The sequence below is a fragment of the Lissotriton vulgaris genome, chromosome 4_1, assembly GCF_964263255.1.
Source record: "Lissotriton vulgaris chromosome 4_1, aLisVul1.2, whole genome shotgun sequence".
Classification (NCBI taxonomy): Eukaryota; Metazoa; Chordata; class Amphibia; order Caudata; family Salamandridae; genus Lissotriton; species Lissotriton vulgaris.
In genome coordinates this window covers 1,604,486,306-1,604,509,165 of record NC_141691.1, presented here as the reverse complement: position 1 = coordinate 1,604,509,165, position 22,860 = coordinate 1,604,486,306, and the positions used below count along the sequence as shown (strand labels likewise).

General features: G+C 42.5%; 1 protein-coding gene across 3 annotated transcripts in view; it reads left to right on the top strand.

Annotated features, from left to right (window-relative positions):
• NCOA2 (nuclear receptor coactivator 2) overlaps positions 1-22,860 on the top strand; it is a 768,019-nt gene that overhangs the window by 604,418 nt on the left and 140,741 nt on the right. For 2 of the 3 annotated variants that reach the window (XM_086965858.1, XM_086965857.1), the window contains exons 17-18: positions 16,758-16,835; positions 17,591-18,086. In XM_086965858.1, coding sequence (XP_086821984.1) covers positions 16,758-16,835; positions 17,591-18,086 — 574 coding nt within the window. The remainder of the gene's footprint in view (positions 1-16,757; positions 16,836-17,590; positions 18,087-22,860) is intronic. The other variant, XM_086965859.1, reaches the window with a different exon arrangement.

The following is a 22,860-nucleotide window of genomic DNA, read 5'->3' as shown; positions in this document are numbered from 1 at the left end:
CCAATCTTGAGCAGTCTCCACAAATAAAACATATGCAGCAAAATGGAAGAGGTTCTGTCAATGGTGTGCATCTCAGGTGCTACATCCTCTTGCAGTTTCCCTGGAACAAATCTTGCCATACCTCCTCTACTTGTCGAAAGCAGGTCTTTCACATGCCTCTTTGAAGGTGCACTTGGCAGCAATTTCAAGATATAGGAGAGTACCAAATCAGCCATCGCTCTGGTCGCATAGAGTGATCAAGGAATTTCTCAAAGGGTTTTTCAGGGTGTTCCCTCCGATCCAACGCCCTCCGATCCCTTGGCATCTTAATACAGTACTGTCTCAACTTATGAAGCCTCCATTCGAACTAATACATACAGCAGACCTGCAATTCATATAATGGAAGACAGCATTGCTTTTGGCCCTTACATCTGCGAGGAGAGTTAGCGAAATACAAGCATTCTCAATAGCAGAACCCTTTCTTCAGTTTCGTCAGGACAAGGTGATATTAAGGACGAACCCTAAATTCATCCCTAAGGTCCCTACAATATTTCATCTTAATGGACCAGTAATATTACCTACTTTCTTTGGAAATCCATCAACAGAAGCAGAGAGGGCCTTACACTCACTAGACATCAAAAGATGTTTAAAATTCTATATTGACAGGACAAAATCTTTCAGAAAATCAAAACAGCTGTTCATAGCTTTTGAGGGGCAGAGAAAAGGACTGCCTTTATCCAGATCAAGTATTTCAAGATGGATTACATCAGCTATTGTAAAATGTCACGAAAAGGCCGGAAAGCCACTGCGCTCCAAGGTACATACGCATAGCACTAGAAAGATGGCAACCTCAACAGCCTTGTTTGCAGGAGTGTCGCTGCCAGACATCTGCAGAGTAGCAACCTGCAAGAGCATCCACTCCTTTACTAGACACTACTGTCTAGATACTGCGTGGAAGGAAGACACAGCAGTGGGGCAAGCCGTTTTTCTGCGTCTATTTCAATAAGGTATTTTTTCTAGTCTGTTATTCATTTAAGTATGAAAATGTGTATATATACGTAAATATGCATAGGAATAAGTACAGGCATACACAGACTGATGAACAATGTTTAATGTATGCATTAGTTTAGTGCCGTTATAAGTGAAATACGCTCAAATTATCAAAGTTTACAGAGATTATTCATTTATTGTGGATGGTGTCTAATAGTTATGGCATCACAATGTTTAGGAGCAGAACCAGAATCCTAGGGTTCTATCCTGAAAACGCTAAGACTTTTGGTACTACTTGCTACTCGGATACAAGCATGTGAATCTATGAAAGATTCAATACTGGAGAAGAAACTAGTTACTTACCTGTACACTATAGTTCTCCAGTATTATCTTTCATAGATTCGCATGCGCCCGCCCACCTCCCGGTTTCTCAGGTAGAACCTTTTACTTCTGGGTACATCCATGTCTCTTACTTGGGGCTGGAAATCTGGGGTAGGAGAGTTCTGCTGGGGAGTGTGATGTCAGGGCTTGCTGCTGATTGGCTGAGTTTTGGACCAAACAATAAGGAGGTCTGGTTACCAAATAGTTCAATCCCTATGGGGTTTTCTATGCAGTTTTTCTTCTCTATGGTACTGCTTTGGTCATTCTGTTACTGCGAGATTTCCACCATGACGACGGGGAAGATACAAGCATGTGAATCTATGAAAGATAATACTGGAGAACTGTAGTGTACAGGTAAGTAACTAGTTTCTTATTTGTCTACGGGTTCTTGTGGAAGACAATTTCTATGGACTGGAATCTAAAGTGATTTTGGTATTTTACTGACCTCTGCTGGTCGTTTTCTCTCAAGAAAGTTAAATAGAGGCAGTTGCTAGATTTGTTTTAAAAGAAAGCCCCTCAGCAGAAAGCAATTCTCATATTTTACTGACCTCTACTGGTCCTTTTTTATTAAGACAGTTAAATAGAGGCAGTTGAGCAGAAAAAAAAGTCCCTTAGCGGAAGCAGACAAGTCCCAGGGCTAATCTCCAAAGCCCACAAAGTACATACACATATAAGTATATACTAATATATACGAGAGGTTTCAAATGCTCGACCTAAAAAGGAAAAACAAAAAAAACTCTCCTCAGAGACCGCCTTATCTACGCCTTCTAACAGGGATAAAGGTCGCTCTTGTTCCTCCTCCTCATACCCATTGACGTTTAGGCTTAAATCCTTTATCAAGGCCCCATTGATGGCACTATCCACGTCGACAACAAGATTGTTGACAACGATCGTTAAAACAGTCTCGTTGTCGAGACTGTCGATGACTCAAACGACAACAGCATCCATAGATGCTCCCATCTCTTGACGAAGATTGCGGCATCAACTAAGATCCTGTTGACGCTGAAGTTGTTGGCTATACGTCCATCAGCGATGGCTACATCGATAATCCCGTTGATGATGAGCCCATCGACGACCACCCTGCTGGCGATGATTCCGTCAATGATGACTCAGTCGTCAACTGTCCCGTCAACAACATTCTAGACTATTCAGTCTATAGGGGGCGCAACCTAAGCAAAGGTGATGACAGTCGATGAGGATAAAAATTGCAAAAATATCCAGGACCACATTACGTCCTTAGGTTACTTAACCCAGCAAAGTGTCACCTCTGCCTCCAGGCCTGTTACTGGACCTTGAAGAGCCTGATGATGAGCTACACGTAAAATGCCAGGGGGAAGATGATTACTTCGATGAGGAAGGACAGTATTAACAGAACTACTATCCTGCTCATGCTCAAAGATATTTTGAGCCCTTCAGAATCTACCCTGATCCTCCACCTAGACAGGATGACGTACCAATGCCTGGATCTTCAGGCCTTGCTCACAGACTACCGAAAACTGTTTCTACCACCTCCTAAGGGACAACCAGTAACACCATCACAATCTTTGTCTCCTGTTAATTCCACAGCTATCCCTCCGCCTGCCAATCCCAGGATGACGCCTGCTTCCTATGTAGCTGTGCCACCGAGGGGTGATCCATCATCAACTGATGACGAAAGAGATGAAGACAAGATTTCTGAGCCTCAGTCTCCACTAGATGACTTGGATTACTACACCATACCCACACCACCCCCACCTCCAACATCCTGTTGATTCGCCTTCAGAGGACATCAGAGGTTTTCATAACCTAATGGAAAGAGTGGCAACCAGGTTCCACCTCCCTGTATCCGTTAAACAGTCTGACTGTTTCCTTTTATAATTTCAAGGAACAAACAAAGGTCAAGATAATGAAGAACCCTGCCACAGTGATGGCTGTACTTCCTTTTGTTGACAAGTAGTACAGGGCCCCAGATGATTCCCCTTCATACCTGACAGCACACCCCAAGCCTGGTTGTCATCTCTCAAGCGGCACAATGTAGATCAAAACACCCATCTGCTCATATATTTGCACCACCGGATAAAGAAGGGCACCGTTTAGACCACATCAGCAAGAGGTTCTCCACCATGTGTGCCATCATGGCTGCCAGCTCTCTGGCTATTCTGGGCTGTTATGACTGGCAGATGTAATCCGACATCAGTTCCATCATTGACCTCATCCCAGAAGACCTGAAGCCAAGACGATCTTACAGGAGGGCGCATGTACCTGATCTAAGATTATAGATTGTGCCATGGACATCGGCTCCACAGGCTTCCGTCAACTGGCAGGCGCCAGGGATGGCTTAAAGCTACTTCTTTTAGACGCCAAGTCCAATCCAAAATTACTTGACATGGCTTATGATGGGGACAAACTGTTTGGCAAGCACTTTGATGACACTCTTCTTGCCATTAAGGTGGACACTTGACGCAGCCAAAACCATCAGCACCCTCCAGTACAGGAAATTGCCCTTTCGGGGGCACATTGGTGAGGTTTCTCAACCTTCAGGGGTGGCTACCAAAGCTCCCAGCAATACCAATCATACCAGCCCCAATACAGGTCTGCATACCAACAGCAAACATACCCTCAACCATCCTCAGCGGGTTTTCTCTAAGTAGGGCATCTACAGAAAACCACCACCTCAAAGCCGGGAAACAGGTCGCACAGTGACCTCATCCAGGTACCATCTACACCACCTTCTCACCCTGTAGTTGTGAATATCACCAATTACCTCCATCATTGGGAAAGCATCACCTCAGACAGATGGGTATTGGACCTAGTCACCTATGGCCATACCCTGGAGTTTACAGAAAGAAAGCCAAACCCTCTGCCCAGGGGAGCACACCCCCATCGTTTTCACTTATTGAGAAAGGAGGCCCTCATACTGCTTGCCAAGGGAGCAGTAGAGAAGATTCCAGTTTGGCCAAAAGGGAAGAGGGTTCTACTCCTGTTTTTTCCTCATACGTAAGAAATCGGGGGAATGGAGACCCATCCTAGATCTCAGGAAGCTGAATAAATTCCTCTGCAAGCAATCCTTTCAGATGATTATCCACTCCGACATCCTTCACTTCTAAACTTGAAAGATGCATATTTCCATATCCCCATTCATCCATAACACCTCAAGTATCTCAGTTTCACTGTAGCTGGTACCCATTACCAATTCAGCCCCTCGCATATTCACAGAGTGTTTTGCCCTGGTAGCAGCCGCTCTAAGGAAATAAGTTCATAAGGTATTCCCCTACCTAGACGACTGGCTGCTAGAAGCTTCAACCTAAGCTGCCAAAGCTATGAAACGTGCCTGTCACTATTTCTCAAGCTGGGCCTCACTGTACATCGCCGAAAATCCTCCACTACTCCCAGTCAAGTGATTCTTTTTCTATGAGCAGACCTACAAAGCCTTCCTCTCCCAGGAAACGAGACTAGCACACAAAAAATTGCAAGAAAAATTTGTTTCAGTGAGGCTGTTCAAGTCTCTCTTGGGTGTGATTTCTTCTGCAATCAACCTAGTTCCGCTGGCACGCCTCGAGATGAGACATCTGCAAGAAGAACTACAGCTCCAATGGATTCAATCAGAGGGGTCATTCAAGGTCTTGACCATAACCTCAAGGATGATTGACGTGCTAGCGTGGTAGTCTCACAGATCTCATCTAACACACGGCCTCGCGTTTCTGCCTTTGGTACCCGATTTTGCTGTCTCCACGGATGCTTCACTAGAAGGGTGGGGAGGCCACTTGCAGGGTCTGCAGTTCCAGGGAAAGTGGTAGACTCGTCAGAGCCAAGCACATCAACAGCCGGGAGCTAAAAGCCATTTTCTCACCCTTCAGGCCTTTTTTCCAAGGATGACAGGATCCTCGGTCATGGTCCGTATGGACAATACGACCTGCATGTATTATATTAACAAGCAAAGGAGTACTACATCTCTCACTCTCTCTCACGAAGCAAAAGAGCTTTGGAGTTTGGTCACAGCCCACAACGTATCCCTCCAGGCCAAACACATGTCGGGAGTACACAACAACCTGGCGGACACTCTCAACAGAGCCAAAGACAGTTTCCACGAGTGAGAACTGGGCCGATTAAAGCTCCACAAAATCTTATCGCTGTGAGGGAAATCAGCGATGGATCTCTTTGTGACAAACAGCAACATCAAAGGCCATTTTTACGGCAGTCGATAGGCTGGGGGAATGCCTTTTCGATGGAATAGTTCAGAATGTATGCATATGCTTTTCGCCCTTCATTCTTATCCCCAGGGTTATCATCAAATTGAAAGCAGAATTCTGTCTCCTCATTTTGATCTCTCCCAGGTGGACCAGGCAGCACTGGTTCATGGAGCTCATCCTCCACTCAGCGACCAATCCCATATGCCTTTCAACAAGGCAAACGTGTCTGACTATGCACTAGGGCCAGATATCACATCCAGAGTCAACCTCTCTCCACTTCCATACATGGTTCCTGAGTTCTATGAGTTGAAAGACTTAAACATCTCTCAAGAATGCAGATTCATCATATCCAAAGCAAGGGCTGTAGGCACAAAAAATATACAAATTAAAATGGAAAAGATTCTGTTCATGGTGTCAGCAGAATAGCTTACACCCGTTTGAAGCCTCCCCTGAAAATCTTTTGCCACTCACTGGCAAGTCAAGCCTTGCTAATGCATCCTTCAAAGTTTGCCTTACCGCCATTTCAAGGTACTTACACTACATAGACTATCTCTCTGCTCATCATGAGTAAGAAAACAATTCATGAAGGGGCTATTCAGAACTTTCCTACCAGTGCAAGCTCCTCCCTCATAATGGCATCTAAATGTGTTTCCCTCGCAATTAATGAAGCAGCCTTTCTAACCCATTCACAAAACAGACCTAAGGTTTCTCATGTGGAAAGTTACTCTTACAAGCTCACATCTACCAGAAGGTTTCGCGAGATGCAGGCCTTTACGACACAAGAGTCTTTTCTACATTTCACAGACCAGTTCGTACTTCTCGGGAAAAAAGAAATGAATTCCCAAGTTTCCTTCTCAATTTCATTTCCATGTGCTTATCGTACTTTGCACTTTTTTCTCCAATCCAGCCACACTTTCTGAAATGGCTCTCAGTACAATGGACATTAAACTGTGTCTCGAGTTTGACCTCTTACGAACCTAGCAGGTACGCAAACCCCATCAGCTACTAGTCTCTTATGGGCAAGTTTGTCAAGGGACTGCAATAACGAAAGCAACAATAGCATTATGGATTTCGGCAGCAATTCTGTTTTATCCCTCCAAAGCGGGCAAACCTCTTAAGGCGAAAGCTAAAGCGCATTCTAGAAGAGCAGTTTCCAATTTGGCTGCTCTATTTGTAGGCATTCCTCTGGAGAAGATATGCTGGGCTACTACGTAGAAGGGCACCCACAAGCTCTTCTACCTAGAATCGACACAGCCATAGGCCAAGAGGTGTTGCACCATCTATTCCACTAAGGTGAGCCTCTTTATATGGAGGTGTTTTTTCATATTAAATTCAAATGTTTTTCAGACTGCTAAATATATATTACTACCTAATTGTTCTATTAATGTTTATTCATCTAAACTTATAGATTTGAATGCTTACTATCTCAATATAGAAGAAGGTTTTACACACTCTCTCTCTCTCGCTCTCTCATAAATTTATATTACTTCGTCACACACATCCTCTAAGTGTAACTTAAATCATCTACAATACTGCTTGGTATTCTGATTCAGGCATGTGAGTCTACGAAAGATCCAATACAGGATAAAAATGTGCTTACCTGTAACTGCAGTTATCCAGTATTATTATCTTTCATAGATTCACACGTGACCAACCCTCCTCCCTAGAGAGGCTCCCCTTGTGTTGAGGGATGTCATTCTTGGAAATCTAAGGGACTCTGCCTCTCTAGGGAGTGTTCTGGAGGGTGCTAGTACCTGATAGGTCATAGTTCAAGTTTGGTCCTTTTTTTAAAAGGACATAGATAGGCTATTAAACTAACGCCTTAGTGCCATTATAGCCTATGATAGTTATACATACTGATAGTTATACACACTTAAACAAGGAATGATTCAAGCTTGTGAATCTATGAAAGATACCAATAATGTATAACTGCAGTTACAGGTAAGTAACTTATTTTCTTCATTCCATAATTGGGACAAGTTCAGAAATACAAGTTTTTGTAAGTCCCTTAGAATTTTGATTCCTAATTATTTAGTCCTTCAATATTAAGTTAGAATGGTTAAATATGAATCTTCTCAAAGGGGAAATGTAAGGTGTACTTGTTTATTCTATAACCAGATAACTCACTTTAAGTAGATATAAGCTCCAAACTCATACAGAGCTGGAATTGAGTTTTGAGGGTCATATGTTTTCAGTATCATGTCATTTGCATAAAGCAGTAGTCTAGGTGTAAATGTCTGCGTTTGAGCCCTGAGATCCTATCCTCTCATTTCCTATAGCAGTTGCCTGGGGTTCCATTGCTAAGTCAAACAGTAATGGAGATAGAGGTCAACCTTTTGTTTCTTTTGACAGAGTGATAGTTTCTTATAGCACTCCACTGTTGCAGACCATTATCAAGCCAATATGTTATCAAAGGCATTTTCAACACCTGTGCTGATAATCGCTGCAGCTCCAACCAGGCCCTTGTGATGTTGATAATGTTTAGCATCTGCCCGACCTTGTTCTGTCATGCCTCTGTACACCACATTCTGTGTGCTTTTGTTGAATCTGCTTTTGGAACATTCCTTGTAGGCTACTCACCCATATTTCCGTCTGTATTTTTTGTACTCACCATTGACAAGTGAAATTGGACCTTAACTGTAACACCAAAAAGTCTTTGCCTCTTTGACTGTTGTTTCTGTAAACTTAGATCACTCCCTGATATTGATATTCTATATTTGCACATGGCATGCTGCCAGAAAATTGTAATTTTCTTTTAACATTTTCTAACCCATCTGATTTGGATTTACCCACTTTGAGTTGTTTGTTGAGGTGTATACCTCTTATTTAGAAATGACAGGTACAATTTTCTTCTTGTCGTCTTCCTTCCACTTTGAGAATTTAATTTTGGAAATAAGTATCTTGACTTACCTAAATTGTTTAGTGCTGAGGAATGGTAAGACTGGCAACATTTTTTTAAATATCATGGTGCAATTGGCTTTGGTAGTCAAGATCCTTCATTGTGTGTCCTTTATGCCACTTATGTAAGATCTGATTAGTAAGTCAAGAGGCAACTCAACCTTCCTTCATCAGTCTAGTGGTAATCCTTATGAGTGTTTCTCAGCATCCCTCTTATGATGCTTAGTCACTTTGCATCTGGTCTTGATAAGTTCCTTCCTCATTCACAAGTCTCCAGAGTTCTGTTTAAAAAGTATCTTCCAACGCTCCAGCGGTATATTTTCCTTCAATAGTAAAAGTGTTTAAAAAGCTGTTGTATAAGAGCAACGGGGGGGGGGGGGGGGGGTGATTTCGAAGTAAAATTGAGCATCAAATGTATACAACATAAAACATCAGGGGTGGATATCTTCCCATTTGTGTAGTATATAGAGATGACCATATTCACACTGCTAGTTCTTTCTGTAGAATAGTTTGCTACAAGCTTCAAGAGGTGAATGCTTATTTTTGCTTTGTAAGTCCTATAGTAATGTGCTGCTCGCAGTAGTCAGTGGAAGGGAGTTCAATGTTGTGGGTATGAGAAAGTAGAAGGACCAGAATCTGAAAAGTGCACAGGGCAGACTAGATGAAGTTAGAAAGTGTTAATTGGCTAATTTTAAGTGCAGCTGGGGATATATTGGATTAAGGTGTGAAAATTAAAAAGTGAGTGTTCCATGGACAGTTGTAAAGACTAGCTATATAGGGCCCTCTTATTGTCAGAATGCCAGACATATTGATAACATTACGTTGAGGTGTTTCTGGGGAGATAATAAAATACTCTAGTGGAAAAGTTTGACTTCTTTCAAGAGTAGAGAAAGTGTTATGGCGAAGGCACCACTAGAACACTATTGCAATAACCTAGTTTGCCAATAACGTGTGAGATGTATATTGCCTTGCCTGTGTGAAAACGTTACCAAGGATAGATTTACTTCTATTTAGTACTTGATATTTTGCTGCAATAGCTGTGGTGGTGATGAAAGATGGCAATTGCTTGGAGGGGTTGAAAATCACACCAATGCTTTCATTAAGAGATATATACGTTCATAAGGAGGGAGCTAGAGCTTGGAGTACATGTAGTATCAGAAGAAGAAGGAAAGTAAATGACCTCGATCATAGATGAAGAATAACACTGTCTCAATAAATGCAATGCAATTTTTCTATTTTTTTCCAGCCATTACGTTGATTCTTAACCCCATCTTTCTCCCAGTGAACCTCAACTGCAGTTATATAGCATTTAACTTGTGCAGCGATTTTGAGGGATTTGTTTAAGAGCTTGCACCTCTAATTAGGAATGACTAGCTAGTAATTGTAGCATGATCCAGGAGAAATATTGGCAAATAGTGTGGTCTCAGAATGTATGTTTCTAGAGGGATGGAACATACATGTTTTGTTACTGGGTCACTTTGATGTAGGAGATTCAAAGCAGGTCATTGCAACACACCAAGTATGCCCGTCTATCGTCAGTCCAATCTTAGGTAAGCTATCAAGTGGTGTGTGGCTTGCCAATGGCAGGCTTCAGTGTAGGAGCTATTGATTGACTGAAAGTAGAACGGAACAGCTTAGAGGTCAGTGCGGTCTCCCTTTCTCAATAGAGACAACATGATGATTGATGTTTGGTTGAGTGCTTTAAAAGTCCAAAAAACAATTAAAGGAGGCATTTGGATATATCACCTTCTTCATCAGAGTGAAGTAAGCTAGAACCATTCTCAAGTTCAGCAGGGACAATCAAAAGCCCCATCGATATTCTCATCAATTTAGTACACCACTCTGCTTTTGTAGGTCATGGGAAATATCTTGTGTGGATATATGTTTAGTCTGTGTTCATCCAATGGATTTTAGCACTAAACTTGTTAAAGTTCAATCTTCCTGGGAAGTGTAACCAGTTTTAGGATTCATTGGCTAGGAGTCTGAAAGTTTCTTGCACTTCGAATGGAGATACATTCATGTGCTTTAGGGTAGATAAGTCTGTGTGATTGCTACTATTTTTCAAAGAAATTGTATGTACAAAGCTGGGTCTAGTGGCTCAGTGGACAAATGCGTCCACTGCAGGCGCCTGGCCTGTGTTTGACTTCATGGTCGCAGGTTCAAATCCCGGTGAGTCCTCTCATCTATCTGAGGTCGATAAAATGAGTACCATTTAGTTGGTTAGCAATAAACATCTGTTATTCAGCTCCAAGATACCCATGGTGCACTTTACGAATACGCATTATGTGCACATACTCTGCATTCTAATGCCATCTAGTGTTGGGTGCTGACCTTTGCAAGTTCTTTTTCTTCAAAGAATGCGTTTGAGTCAGGAAATGTACTTTGAATGCTCTCTTTTCCACAATGCTTATGGGAATTGAATATATGGTACATTGTTTTTTTTCCAGCTGTCAGGTGTGAACGTACACAGAGAGGGCTCAGAGTCAGTTGTGTGCTTCAACATTTTTCAACGTCCACGTGGCTCAAATTTAACACAGACAATTCGGAGGAAGTGTTTTCTTCAACACCTCTTCTTTGTTCTATCCCACTGGACACCTTCAGAGGACCGCTGACTACTATTCGATGCCTCAGAGATGCTGGGGCCTCTTTGCATCCATCAGAGTCCATAAGGCATTGCTTGACCATCGGCATGAGAGAATGCAGACCAGAGGGTAGTAATAGAACTGGATATCCTTCCAACATTTCCGCTAGTGCAACTCCAAGTGTCTGTGTCAGATCACCCCAATGTCTGCAATTTCTGCCGCTCCCCAGACTATGCCGACAACTCCTAGGCGTCCTGCCTCACCCAGAAAACCTTAGGGTACTTAACAGGGAGACGGTGGACACCCTGCAAAATATACAGACAAACATCCTCTGAACTACGGATATTTTTGGGGCGGTGGAGCCTTTCATTGGCAGAGAGGCGATGTTCCAGTTCTATTAGGAATCCTGGCAGCCTTGCATGTGCCCTGCCAAGAGACTGTATCCTTGAGAGGCTCAGCGGGCAAGGACAAGAAGTAGAATTAATGCTGATGTCCACATGCCCTCGAACCAAGAAGACACGAGGGGTTGTAAATACCACAACAGTCACCAAGAGCCATGCAATCAAAATAAGGTTGTCAAGAGGTCCTACGCCGAGATAATGCACTGCTCCTGCAGAGTTTGGTCATCGAGACCCAAGCATTGACAAAAGAACAAGCTGCTTCCAGGGCCTCCACCAACTTCAGGCTCATGCTGGCACCAATAGAAAACTTTGAAGTTCACCAAGTCTCTCCTGAAGGGTGTTGTGCCTTGCTGGACTCATGCGCCTTACTCTATCCCGGGACAAAAAGCATCCAAAATCCATGCCGACGGCACCACCGAAACTGTTGAAGAAGATCTTGTATATGCCGAAAACTCCATCAACAGCTGGGTCCAAGGAATCTGAGTAACTGATATTGCAGATACTGCAAGAAGAATTCTAAGCTGGACAGCAGCGTCTGCTTAATGCATCCCATCAATGGAAAATCTCGGCAAAAAAACATACGCCAAAGGTCTGAGACACTACCACGCAAGAGAACCTGCTGCCAAAGAGGCACAGGGGCTGGAGCCCTGTTCCTCATTTGGCACTGCAGCTGTCTCCTCCACCATCACACTCATGTACAATACCTCTTCTTTCTCCACCAGAATCACATTTAGGGTTTCCACATACCTCTTCTGACACTGGCAGTCAAGATGATTCCACCGACCCATATGACAAGCCCTTAGACACAGAACCATCTGATGACCCTGGAAAGGCTCCAAGTTTTCAGTTTTAACTGATTTTTACAAATAAATTCAAACCTAAAACAATGTTTTTCCCATCTTCATTTACTTTTAGAAGTGGAAAAATCCAGGAAATTACACTTCTTTTAAGTGACTCTCCATATTGTCTTTGAATTACAGGCTAACAGCTGAGTAGATAGATTGCATGGAGAGTTGAAAAAGAGGATGAGATCTTTTAATAACGGCATATTTCAGCTTATATTTGAAGTATATTGCTAATATTTACCTGTGGTTGTATTGTTTTGTTATATTTGGCTCCTTAATTTGCTAAAACTTGACAGGCATCAAAGTATGAGTGCACGTTTGTGAATTAAATACATATGGAAATATGCAATTTGACACATTATTTATTCAGTAACCGCAAAATAAATATAGATAAATACCTCGAAGATGGACAAAATATATATATGGATTAATACAGACAGAAATGCTCCCCAAAGTTTTTTTTTAAACATAAAACCGGGACCTCTAACTATAATGCCCCCTTGGATATCCCAATTTGGGCTATTGTTGGATTAGGGCATTCCCTGTTCATGACACCACAGCCTACCAAAAAGGCATCCAGAGGGCTCCTAGTGGAGACTCTATCCAAGTTTGAATGCACCGTCCAATTCCTCCCCATGTTTAAAGGGATGCTTAAATCTTTCCCAGATTATTTCTAAGGAGCTATAAAGATTATGGTGGTGACACCTAAGGTAGAACAAAAGTACTAGCTCCCAATTAGCGACCCTATTTGTATCAGGGGTCAGGTATTAACTCACTCCTTTGTGGTTCACGCTGCTTCCAAGAAAGCCTCTGCCCAAGCCACAGGCGATGTCCCTATGCCTGATAAGGAGAGAAAAAGACTTTGTGCTGCAGGCAACAGAGTAGCGGTTGTAGCTGGTGCATACCCATTTCTGTTGGACTTCTCTCCAGGTACAACAGGTTCAGTGAGAGAAGATAAGGAATTTGTCAAAAACACACCAGAAGAGTACAGAAAGAGGGGAGAGGAGACCGTGTCCATAGGCAAACCCAGCTCAAACACCGATTCGTTACATTCTTTTTATTTTTATATATTTTATTATTTTCTCTTTTACAACCATTGTATAACTTACATAAACGTAGTTGAAAGTGCAAACTACAGAAGTACATCAGTATTATACACATGTAACATCTGATTACAAGTTGGTACAAACATTTCGAATATATTCATTGGTACAGGCATTCTGCTTGTCAATGGGTATCTTGTGTTACCCTCCTGGTGTCGTCCTACTTGTGTTATTTTGAGATTGGGTGTCATCTCCAGTAGAAGCACTTCCGTAGTATTTGTGCCATGGGCCCCATATTTTGTCAAATTTTCTTGGAAATCCTCGTGCCTTGTATGTTACTTTTTCTACTGTCGTGTAAAGATTTATCCCCTTTTTCTGTTCCTGCAACGTGGTTCGGCGATGCCTAACAGTGGTAGCCACCCATTCAGGACTCTGGTCACTCACACCCTCCCCTTCTTCGATGATTAAGCTGATCAAGAGCAGCAGTAGACAGCAGTGCTTAGCACACAAGCACAATGATTACCCTGCTCTACAGCTTGGGATTCACCATAAATGTTAACAAGTCCCCACCTCAACAGATGCTGCCCTTCCTGGTACTTTGTTGACTGTAGTTACAAGGAAGACTTACCCCCACCAACAGAAAGTGGTGGTATTCACACAGCTTCTGCTCATTTTCAGTCCAGTCATCAGCTTCTTCTAGAAGTGATGACCTCATGCATTCACATTGTACTGCACGTCATGTTTCACACATGTCCCCTTAAAAAGTGCCTTGAGAGGTAGAGGTAACAGGGGAGAGTCTTTGGGGAGATCTAGTGTTGGTTAAGGCCAACACTCACCTCTCTTTGCATTGGTGGAACAGCAACAACTTGTTGTAGGGCAGGCCTTTCTCAGACCCACTGAAGAAGGTGACCTTTATCATGACGCTTCCCTCTTGGTGCCAAAGTTTTGCAAGTAGTGTAGGCTCCTCAGCACTCTGATTGCCACTTCAGGTACCTATAACTGCCTTCCATACGCATTGTTCTCAAAGCTGCCTTCCAGGTCCGTTAGGAGAAGTAAGTCCTCCTCGAGAGGACAATACGACAGTCCTGTATTATTTGCAGAAACAAGGTGGCACACACTCTTCCCATTCAGCCAAATCTCAACACTAGTGCAGGGATTTGACATTGGCTAATCTTGCACATCATTAAACTCTTGGGGGAACATCTTCCAGGGATATGCAATGATTTTGTAGACCTGGTAAGCAGGGCGCCTCAACAAGTCCACAAGTGAGAATTCCATCTTCAAGTCCTATAGATGTGCTTCCAGCATTGGGGTACCCCACACATAGATCTATTTGCCACCCCCTAAAAACAAAATGTACAAGCTTAGCTTCCAGCTTCCTACGCCCACAGGCACATGCACTGTGGATGAACTGGTCATGGTGCTTTGCCTTCATTTTTCATCCTCTCCAGTACTTGGTGAGGGAAATGAAACAAGTGTTCAATGTGCTCAGCCTGGTGGCCCCATTTAGGGCAGATACTCTGGATACTCCATGCTCCTGGAGATGTTCATCAGCCCCTATGAGAAGTTGATGCTCAGGCCAGGCCATTTCATCCAGAGCCAAGGCTGGATGAGACACCCGGACCAGACACTGCTTTATCTAGCGGTCTGACACCTGAAGTCGTAGAGTTTGGATACCTATACCTCCACCAGCTATGCATGACCATTCTGCAGGAGGCATGTAGACCCGCCTTCAGGCCTGGTATACTGCAAAATGGAAAAGGTTTGTCCATTTTTGCCTTTCAATAAATATATACCACTTGACTGCTAAAGTCCAGGACACAGTCTGCTGTCTTTTACATTTACTGCAATAATGCCTTGCATATGTATCAAAACGCCTATATACCCCTTGCATGCAAAAGTGGGAACTTTCTTCCCTCTTTAGAATACCATTAAGCAAGGCTTTCGTGGAGGATCATAACTCCTCCAATTACCCCCGTCCGACTTTGGACCCATAATATAGTCTTCATGAGGCTTGTGTGGCCACATTTCGGACCTTTATACTCCGGTCCCCTACAGTTCCTTTCCTGGAAGGTATCCTTCTTGGTAGCAATAACTTCCCTCTGGCCCATTAGTGAGGTGCACTCACCTTACAAGAGCCATTCATTCAGTTTCACAGATATATGGTTATTTTCCGGACCATTCCCAAATTTCTCCCAAAGTTAGCTTAATCACACTTGCACCTCAGTCTGACCATAGAGCTGCCAGTCTTCTTTCTGCAACCATATTCAGTAGCAAAAAGGGATTCACACAAGCTAGATGTGAACAGCACCACACCTTTTCTCAAGTCTAATCCGCTCCTTGTAGCCTTCACGAAACCTCACAAGAGCCATCACATCTTTTTGGCAGGTATAGCAAGATGGATACTCAAAGTGCAAATCCAAGTGCACCCAGACTTACTACAACAAAGCTAAAAGTTACCTACCCCTCCGAGGGCATTCTCCACCCGGTAGAAAGGACCATCTTTGGCTTTCTTTGGGAATATTCCACTAGCTGATATCTGCAAATCAGCCATCTTGTCAACCCCATGCACTGTAGCCAAGCACTACTATGTGGACATATAACCTACCAACAGGCTGTGGTTGGCCAGACAGTTGTAAGGACTTTGTTCCAGATATTGTCATCATCTGCTCACTAGTCGGCGCTTATGGATGGTGCCGCTTTTTAGTCTACCCAGGACAAGCATATCTACAGCCACGCATGCTACAAATGGAAAGTGTAACTTACCTAGCATCTGTTCGTAACATGCAGTGCTGTAGATGTACATGCACCCACCCTCCTCCCTGGAAGCTGGTGATAATTGCAGATCTCTTCTTATGTTACTCAGCCGACTCTGCACAATTTGCATAGTGTACTACACTAGACTCACCCAACATACATTGTGACCCGCTTTACGAAAAACTATCTAACATAGAGCCAGTGTCCATGCGCATTATAGACCAAGGGAGGAGTTACTTGTGACTAAAAAAACGTCTTTAAAGAAAAATAACTTGCAAACGTCCGAGCTAAACACTAGATGGCAGGAGTGTGCAGAGCATGTACATCTTCAACACTATACTCTGACAGATGCTTATAACATTTTCTTTTTCTTTTTTGAGGCATCTTGACTAGTACCTGTATTTTCCACTTGTTTCAAATTATGATCTGTAAATTATCAATTACTGTGTTAAGACCATGTATCAATGCTTCCATCATTACCAATGGAAATGTGGCTCCAGGCTCACACACCATCGACCTGGGGAGTAAATCAGGGTGGAAAAATTTGGAATTTTAAGTATTAACTGTGAAATGTGCTGTTCTGCAGTAATAGATGGTAAAAATCTAATTAAATTGCTGAATATAAACAAGAACGTTATGATAGTCACACAGTACTCCGCCACAAACGGCATTCAATTCGAAACTAGCTCATATTCTTTTTTCCTTTCTTTAGAACCGTCAACCACAAATAAATCAAATAAACAACGTGGCTAACATGAATCTCTCACTTCGGCCAGGAGTCCCAACACAGGTGAGGGAGTAGGTACTGTGAATTACAATATGTATGCACCATTTGTTTGATTTATGTTGTTTAGGAGTTTGTCACCAGTTGTCGACATCAAAGCAGAATTTTTGCAATTCATCTAGATTTATTCTTAGCCCAAACATTGTGAGGAACGTTTTTCCACTAAAATAGGTACTGTTCACTTCTCAGATAATTAATGCTGATTCTTGTAGCCATCAAAGTGTTCCTCTGACCCCATGCTGTGTGACTACTAGGACCTGTTGAGCTTTTGTCGAAGAGAGCACCATAGATAGCAGTCATCGGGTCTGGCTAAAGGTGCCTGTGATGACCCTGGCCATGTGGCAGGGTTAAAATTATTGGCTTGGACATCTTATTGAGTTGCTCTGAAGATCAAGCAGACCTTAAAACAGATCAGATGCATCATGCTATCCATCCGTAAGGGACGGTTCATGTTCTGTAGATATTGGCTTCATCCTGTTGTAGGAGCAGGCTATTGTCGTGCTCTGTCACTGGTGTCCGGAGAGAAGGTGACTAATATTATGGCTAGAGTTTGTGGCATTGGAATCATTGCCCAAATTAATGCCACTGTGAAGTAGTCTAGATGTAATGTGTTTAATCTGTTTACTGAATTGTTCATTGTTTTAATATCTGAATTGTTAAGGGGTGCATCTATTGTGTGGCTGGAAAAATGCTCTAAATGTGTATAACCTCCAAAATTGACAGCAAACATAATGTACATTAATTGTTTTGAACATTTGCAGGGTCCTATCAATGCACAGATGCTGGCTCAGAGGCAGAGAGAGATACTGAGTCACCACCTGAGACAAAGACAGTTGCAACAACAACAGCAGCAGCAGCAGCAGCAGCAACAACAGCAACAGCAACAGCAGCAGCAGCAACAACAAGTGCAACAGAGGACTATGCTAATGCGAGGGCAAGGTTTGAACATGACGTCCAGCATTGTAGCTTCTGGTGGTATTCCAGCAACAATGAGCAATCCACGGATCCCACAGGCAAATGCACAGCAGTTTCCATTTCCACCAAACTACGGTACTGGACTTACATCTCCACCACCTTTCACCAGTCCTTTCTCCCCGGTGTCCCCCAGTCCGGGGTCACAGCTCCTCTCTCACAGCTCCTTGCATGGCTCCCAGATTAATCTGGCTAACCAGGGGATGATGGGAAACATGGGAGGACAGTTTGGCCCTGTCTCGAGTCCCCAAATGCAGCACAATGTCTTCCAGTTTCCCAGCTCAGGTACCACCATTTCTCTGAGTGCAGGTATTTCTTTGCGAATGACAGATGTCTATAGTTATATATAGGCTTGCCAGGATCTGCGTACAAAAGACATTCCTGCCGATTTGTATCCAGCAGTGTTTGTAAGTACGGATAGGTGCAAACAATGCTCCCTATGGCACTGCCTCCCCACGCATGTTTAATTTTATGCAAATATATGTATGAATATTTATATATCTACATATATTTTCGACTGTCAGTTTCTAAATACTTCATAGCATGGGAAGTGTGGTCTTTGTGCATGTTGTAACCGCATTTAAGTGGTTCATCTGTAAAAGAAAAGAGGCAATTGAGTGTATTAATTTCGTCCCACAGAAATTCTGTCCTTTCCTAATCCCACATCACAGAATTTGTCAAGCCTATACATCTATAATAGGCAGAGTCATTCAGTCCATGTATTTAAATAAGCCGCTGTCTGCTTTGCTCTGGGTGCGGTCATTTGTTAGCCATTGTTTGTTGCTTGTTCGTTATGTCTTTTTATATTCACTTCACTGGGTGCTTGATGGTGCTTATCGTCAGATCATTGGATCTAACATTTCTCTACCACCCTGATTTTCTCTCTCCTCTTCTTGGAGTGAAATTATTTTCCAGGCGCTAACATCTTGTTGTATGTAGCCAGACAATATGTGACGCAGTGTTTTGCAGCAGGCATGCTTTCTGTCTTCTGTGCATTTCTCCTGTAAAAGATAGCTGTGGCATGCAAGTTTTGTGTTTCTTAACAATGAAACCATTTGTTTTAGTTGCGGTTTACAGTGCTTGGTGATGCAGTGAAGCTGGACATTTTTGTAATTGGTTGTTGGTACTGCACACATACTTGTTTTGGGGTGGAATAGAACCTGTGAAGGCACATAGAAAGCTAAACAGATAAAAAAAAATACCTTAGTGCCTAATAAATTAGCAAAGTCATGTCACTTAAACCGAAGAACATTAAATTAATAGATAAGAGTCCCATATTCTGGCACATTTGCGGGCTGCCTTAATGTCTAGTGTGCGCGAGTGCTGTATTTTAAAAGGCATTTTAAGTTCAATCTTTCAAACAAATGAGATTTCAGATATTTACATTTAAAACTTATTGCATCTGTGTGCTATAAAAGAAATGCCAATTAGTGCCTGTAAGTGAACAGCTTTGCAAAACTCAGAAAATGTAATTAAAATGTCCACGCCTTAATGTGAAACTTGAACATGCACAGGATTTGCATTGAGGGATTTGGTTCTTTCAACCCCTGACTAAATCTGATCAATGTGATGGCAGTTTTCACTCTAGCTAATAGATAGGACTAATCTGATCCTTCTTCTGTCATCCTCTATTCTGCACCTCCTCCCTCCCTGTCTCTTCTTCGGTTTCTGTCCAATAGCGCCAAAATGCTCCTTGGAGTGAACGTTGCGCTATATAAAAAACTTGTTCATTCATTCATTCATAGGAACGTATCAGGTTACTAATGACATCATGCCTTGTCTATAATTGTACACCTCCTTCATGCCAAATGGTGGCGAGCATCAAGAATAGCATTTAGCATCAGAAAGATGCCCTTTCTTCCAGTTAATCAAAGCAAATTCACTTTTTACAAATCTGTCTGAATTGACACTAGCTCAAACTTGAAACAACTGTTGTCTGTATTGATGACCATATTTGTGCAAATTGTACTGTTCTAAACTTCTGTCCACGCTTAATATTCAGGTGAAAATAGGAGGTCATACTGTTAGATGTGTGATTTGAGCAAGCTGTCCCATACTCTTCTCGCAAATTCGTCTTTCAATGAAATATACATTTTCTTGCTAGGAAAAACATTTGTATAGTATAGTTTGGGGCAATGTATCTCAGGAATAACCCCAGGACGCGCTTGTTTTGTTCTCGGGGGTTCATGCACAGTAATAATTTGGAGCTCTATTAAGCACCCTTGTAAGTGGTAACCTGATGTGAAAACATCAACAATAATTGTATTTTAAAATAGTTTGCTTGTTTGCCAATTGGACCAGTAGAAAAATGATCCGAACTGTGGGGCAACTCCAACTCGAGGACCGTTTACTGCAAGAGTAAAAATCTGAGACCTTGCTTCCTGTTGCCTACAGAAAGAATCACAGGAGGGTCCTCTTAATGCAATGATCACATTAGCCGGTCCCTCCTCATGAAAACGTGATAGAGGTTGTTCAAAATGGGGCCACGGTCGTAATTCACTTTTACCCCAAACTGGGCGATCCTTCATGGGATTATAATTCATAATCCTGAACACTTAAAAGTCCCCTCCCTTAAACACATCCCAGAGCACATTTACGAGAGATAATCCCTTAAAATGTCTTTTTCTAAATATATGCCTATATTATGGCTCCAGTCATGGAATAGAATTTTTTTAATTTAAAAAAGAAACCTGTTACTAATTATGTTGTCACTGGTGTAAAACCAAATGGTTTCTAAACACATTCTTGAAACATTTTTAATGGAAAATAAGAAAAGAAAGGAAAATGTAGCAACATATGCAACAGCACCTCTAAGCTGAATTTATTGCTTTCTCTTTAGTGGAGCCTGAAGCAACCTTGCCTCATCATGCCCTGCACTGCTAGTTGTATTACCCTTGGGATCCAGATGCCACAGCTTGGTCTGTACACTTTTATCACTTTCCTAATCAGAACAGTCAGCCAGGTATAATTTTTTTTACTTGCGATGTTTCCAAGACAAACATGCTTGTCCAACTTTTTCTGGCCGAAAATCTTTTCATTGTTTTATACTTTGTAGACCTATATGCCAAAAGGGGTGTTTTCTATGTTGAAGTACCCGTTCTTTGGGTAGAAGAAGGCAGAAAAAGACCCCCTAAGCTCTTTATGTTGCCTATGCCTCAGTCACTCGCACTGCATTCAAGTCTAATTTGTGCCTGACTAAATCAAGCATCCTTAATGCCAGAGAATCAGTCTGTAAAGAAGGCTGTACGATGCCAGCAGACTGCAGAAGCGTAGTGACTGGTCTCAGGTTGCAGGGAGCTTGCTTCTTCAACTGAATGCTTTTCTGTCCCCTTTCAGCAATAGATAAAAAAGATGCTAAGATATAATCCATCTACCCCGTCGGATTACCGCAAACTACACTTCCTTTATTGGAGATTGAGTAGCAACACTCTTCCACGAAATCCATCTACACTCTGGCTGCTGGAAAAAGTTTGGGGCTTGGTTTGGATGGTCTGTTCACTTAACCTTCTGAACCTCAAACCTTTTGATGTAGTTTGTGTTCTCGCTGGTTTAGAACAGCCTTTCAATAGACACAGTTAAGGGTTACTTTTTGGGTATTTTGGCCTTTTTATGTTTTCCTGATCAACCCTCTCCCTTAAACATTACTGATTGTGATGAGCTTTCTGAAGGGCCTGGCTCTTGTTCAGCATGGCTCATTGGGACCTAAATCTAGTCCTGATGTTTAAGTGCACGCCATTTGAGCCTGGGCAGTTGTGTGATGTTGTTTCTGACAATCAAGACAGTCTTTCTGATCGCTGTGACTTCTACATATCTGAGAGTGAAGGAGGAGAAAGAATATGAAACTTAAATCAGCGAGCAGGGGTGGTGATTATTTGTGGCTGCACTCTTACAAGATGGTAAGAAGTCAAGGTAGAGCCTAACGGTGCCACTTAGGGGCACACAGGGAGAATTACTGAAAAATATTTCAGGATCCAGTCAAGAGCATTACCCAAAGGTAAGTACCTAACTTGCCAAAAGCCCAAAAGACACAACCATATTGGCTTTACCTGGCTACTACAGTGGATCATTGTGGAAGACGGTTTGCACTTTACCACCCGAAGAACAAGTAGCAAGATTTCAGGGAAGTACTGTATGAAGGCCTCCTAGATTCAGATCACATCATACCTTCAGCAGGAGGTTTAATGTGCTTTATATGGAAACTTCCATGGCTTCTTCTTGCTTTCTTTAATTCAGATGTCAATCAAGATTCTCAGGATCAAGTAACAGTGATTTACTGTTTACTTATTTTAAGTGATAGAATTACTTAAAACGGGATCCGTAATTGATCCAAAAAAGTTGGCATAGAAACATGCGCATGTATATATAAAAAGCAAACACAACAAGTGATGGACAGAATGTGGATCAATGTCGCACACTCACCCCAGTCCAAGGATCTGGGCCTAAATCCATCGTTATTTTGCACTCCACACCACCCTGGGTTAGACAATGGAGATATGCAAATCAGCTCTGACCCTGAGCCTCATGGGAACAGTCCAGTCCGAACTACAAAAGCCATGTCCTTCCCAGAACGGAATCAAGCATCCGAGGACCGGACCGGTTTCGAGGTAACACCTCTCATCAGCCCGGCTAGCTTGACTCCAGTGGTGTGGAGTGCCTGGGACCCACGTCTGGGCATCCCCAGCGCACTTATGGCGGAAATTGCAAACACAACAAGTGATGGATTTGGGCCCAGATCTTTGGACTGGGGTGAATGTGTGACATTGGTCCACATTCTGTCCATCACCTGTTTTGTTTGTATATATAAAAAGATGCATATCTTTTGATACCAGAAAGTATTTGAATTAGGGGGATTTTTTGATGTGGAAGTGTATAGTGCTGCAGAGATGTTGGACTTATGATTACCCTCAGTAGAGACTAAATCCAGTCTGTTCAATGAACTTTTAAAGCCAGGGCCTTTGACTTCAGAGCCCATTCTGCCATTTACTCACTCTTTCCGGAATTTGACTAGTGAGATTTTTTCTCCTTTGCCTTTTGAATTTTGTAATTCCTTTGCACTGGC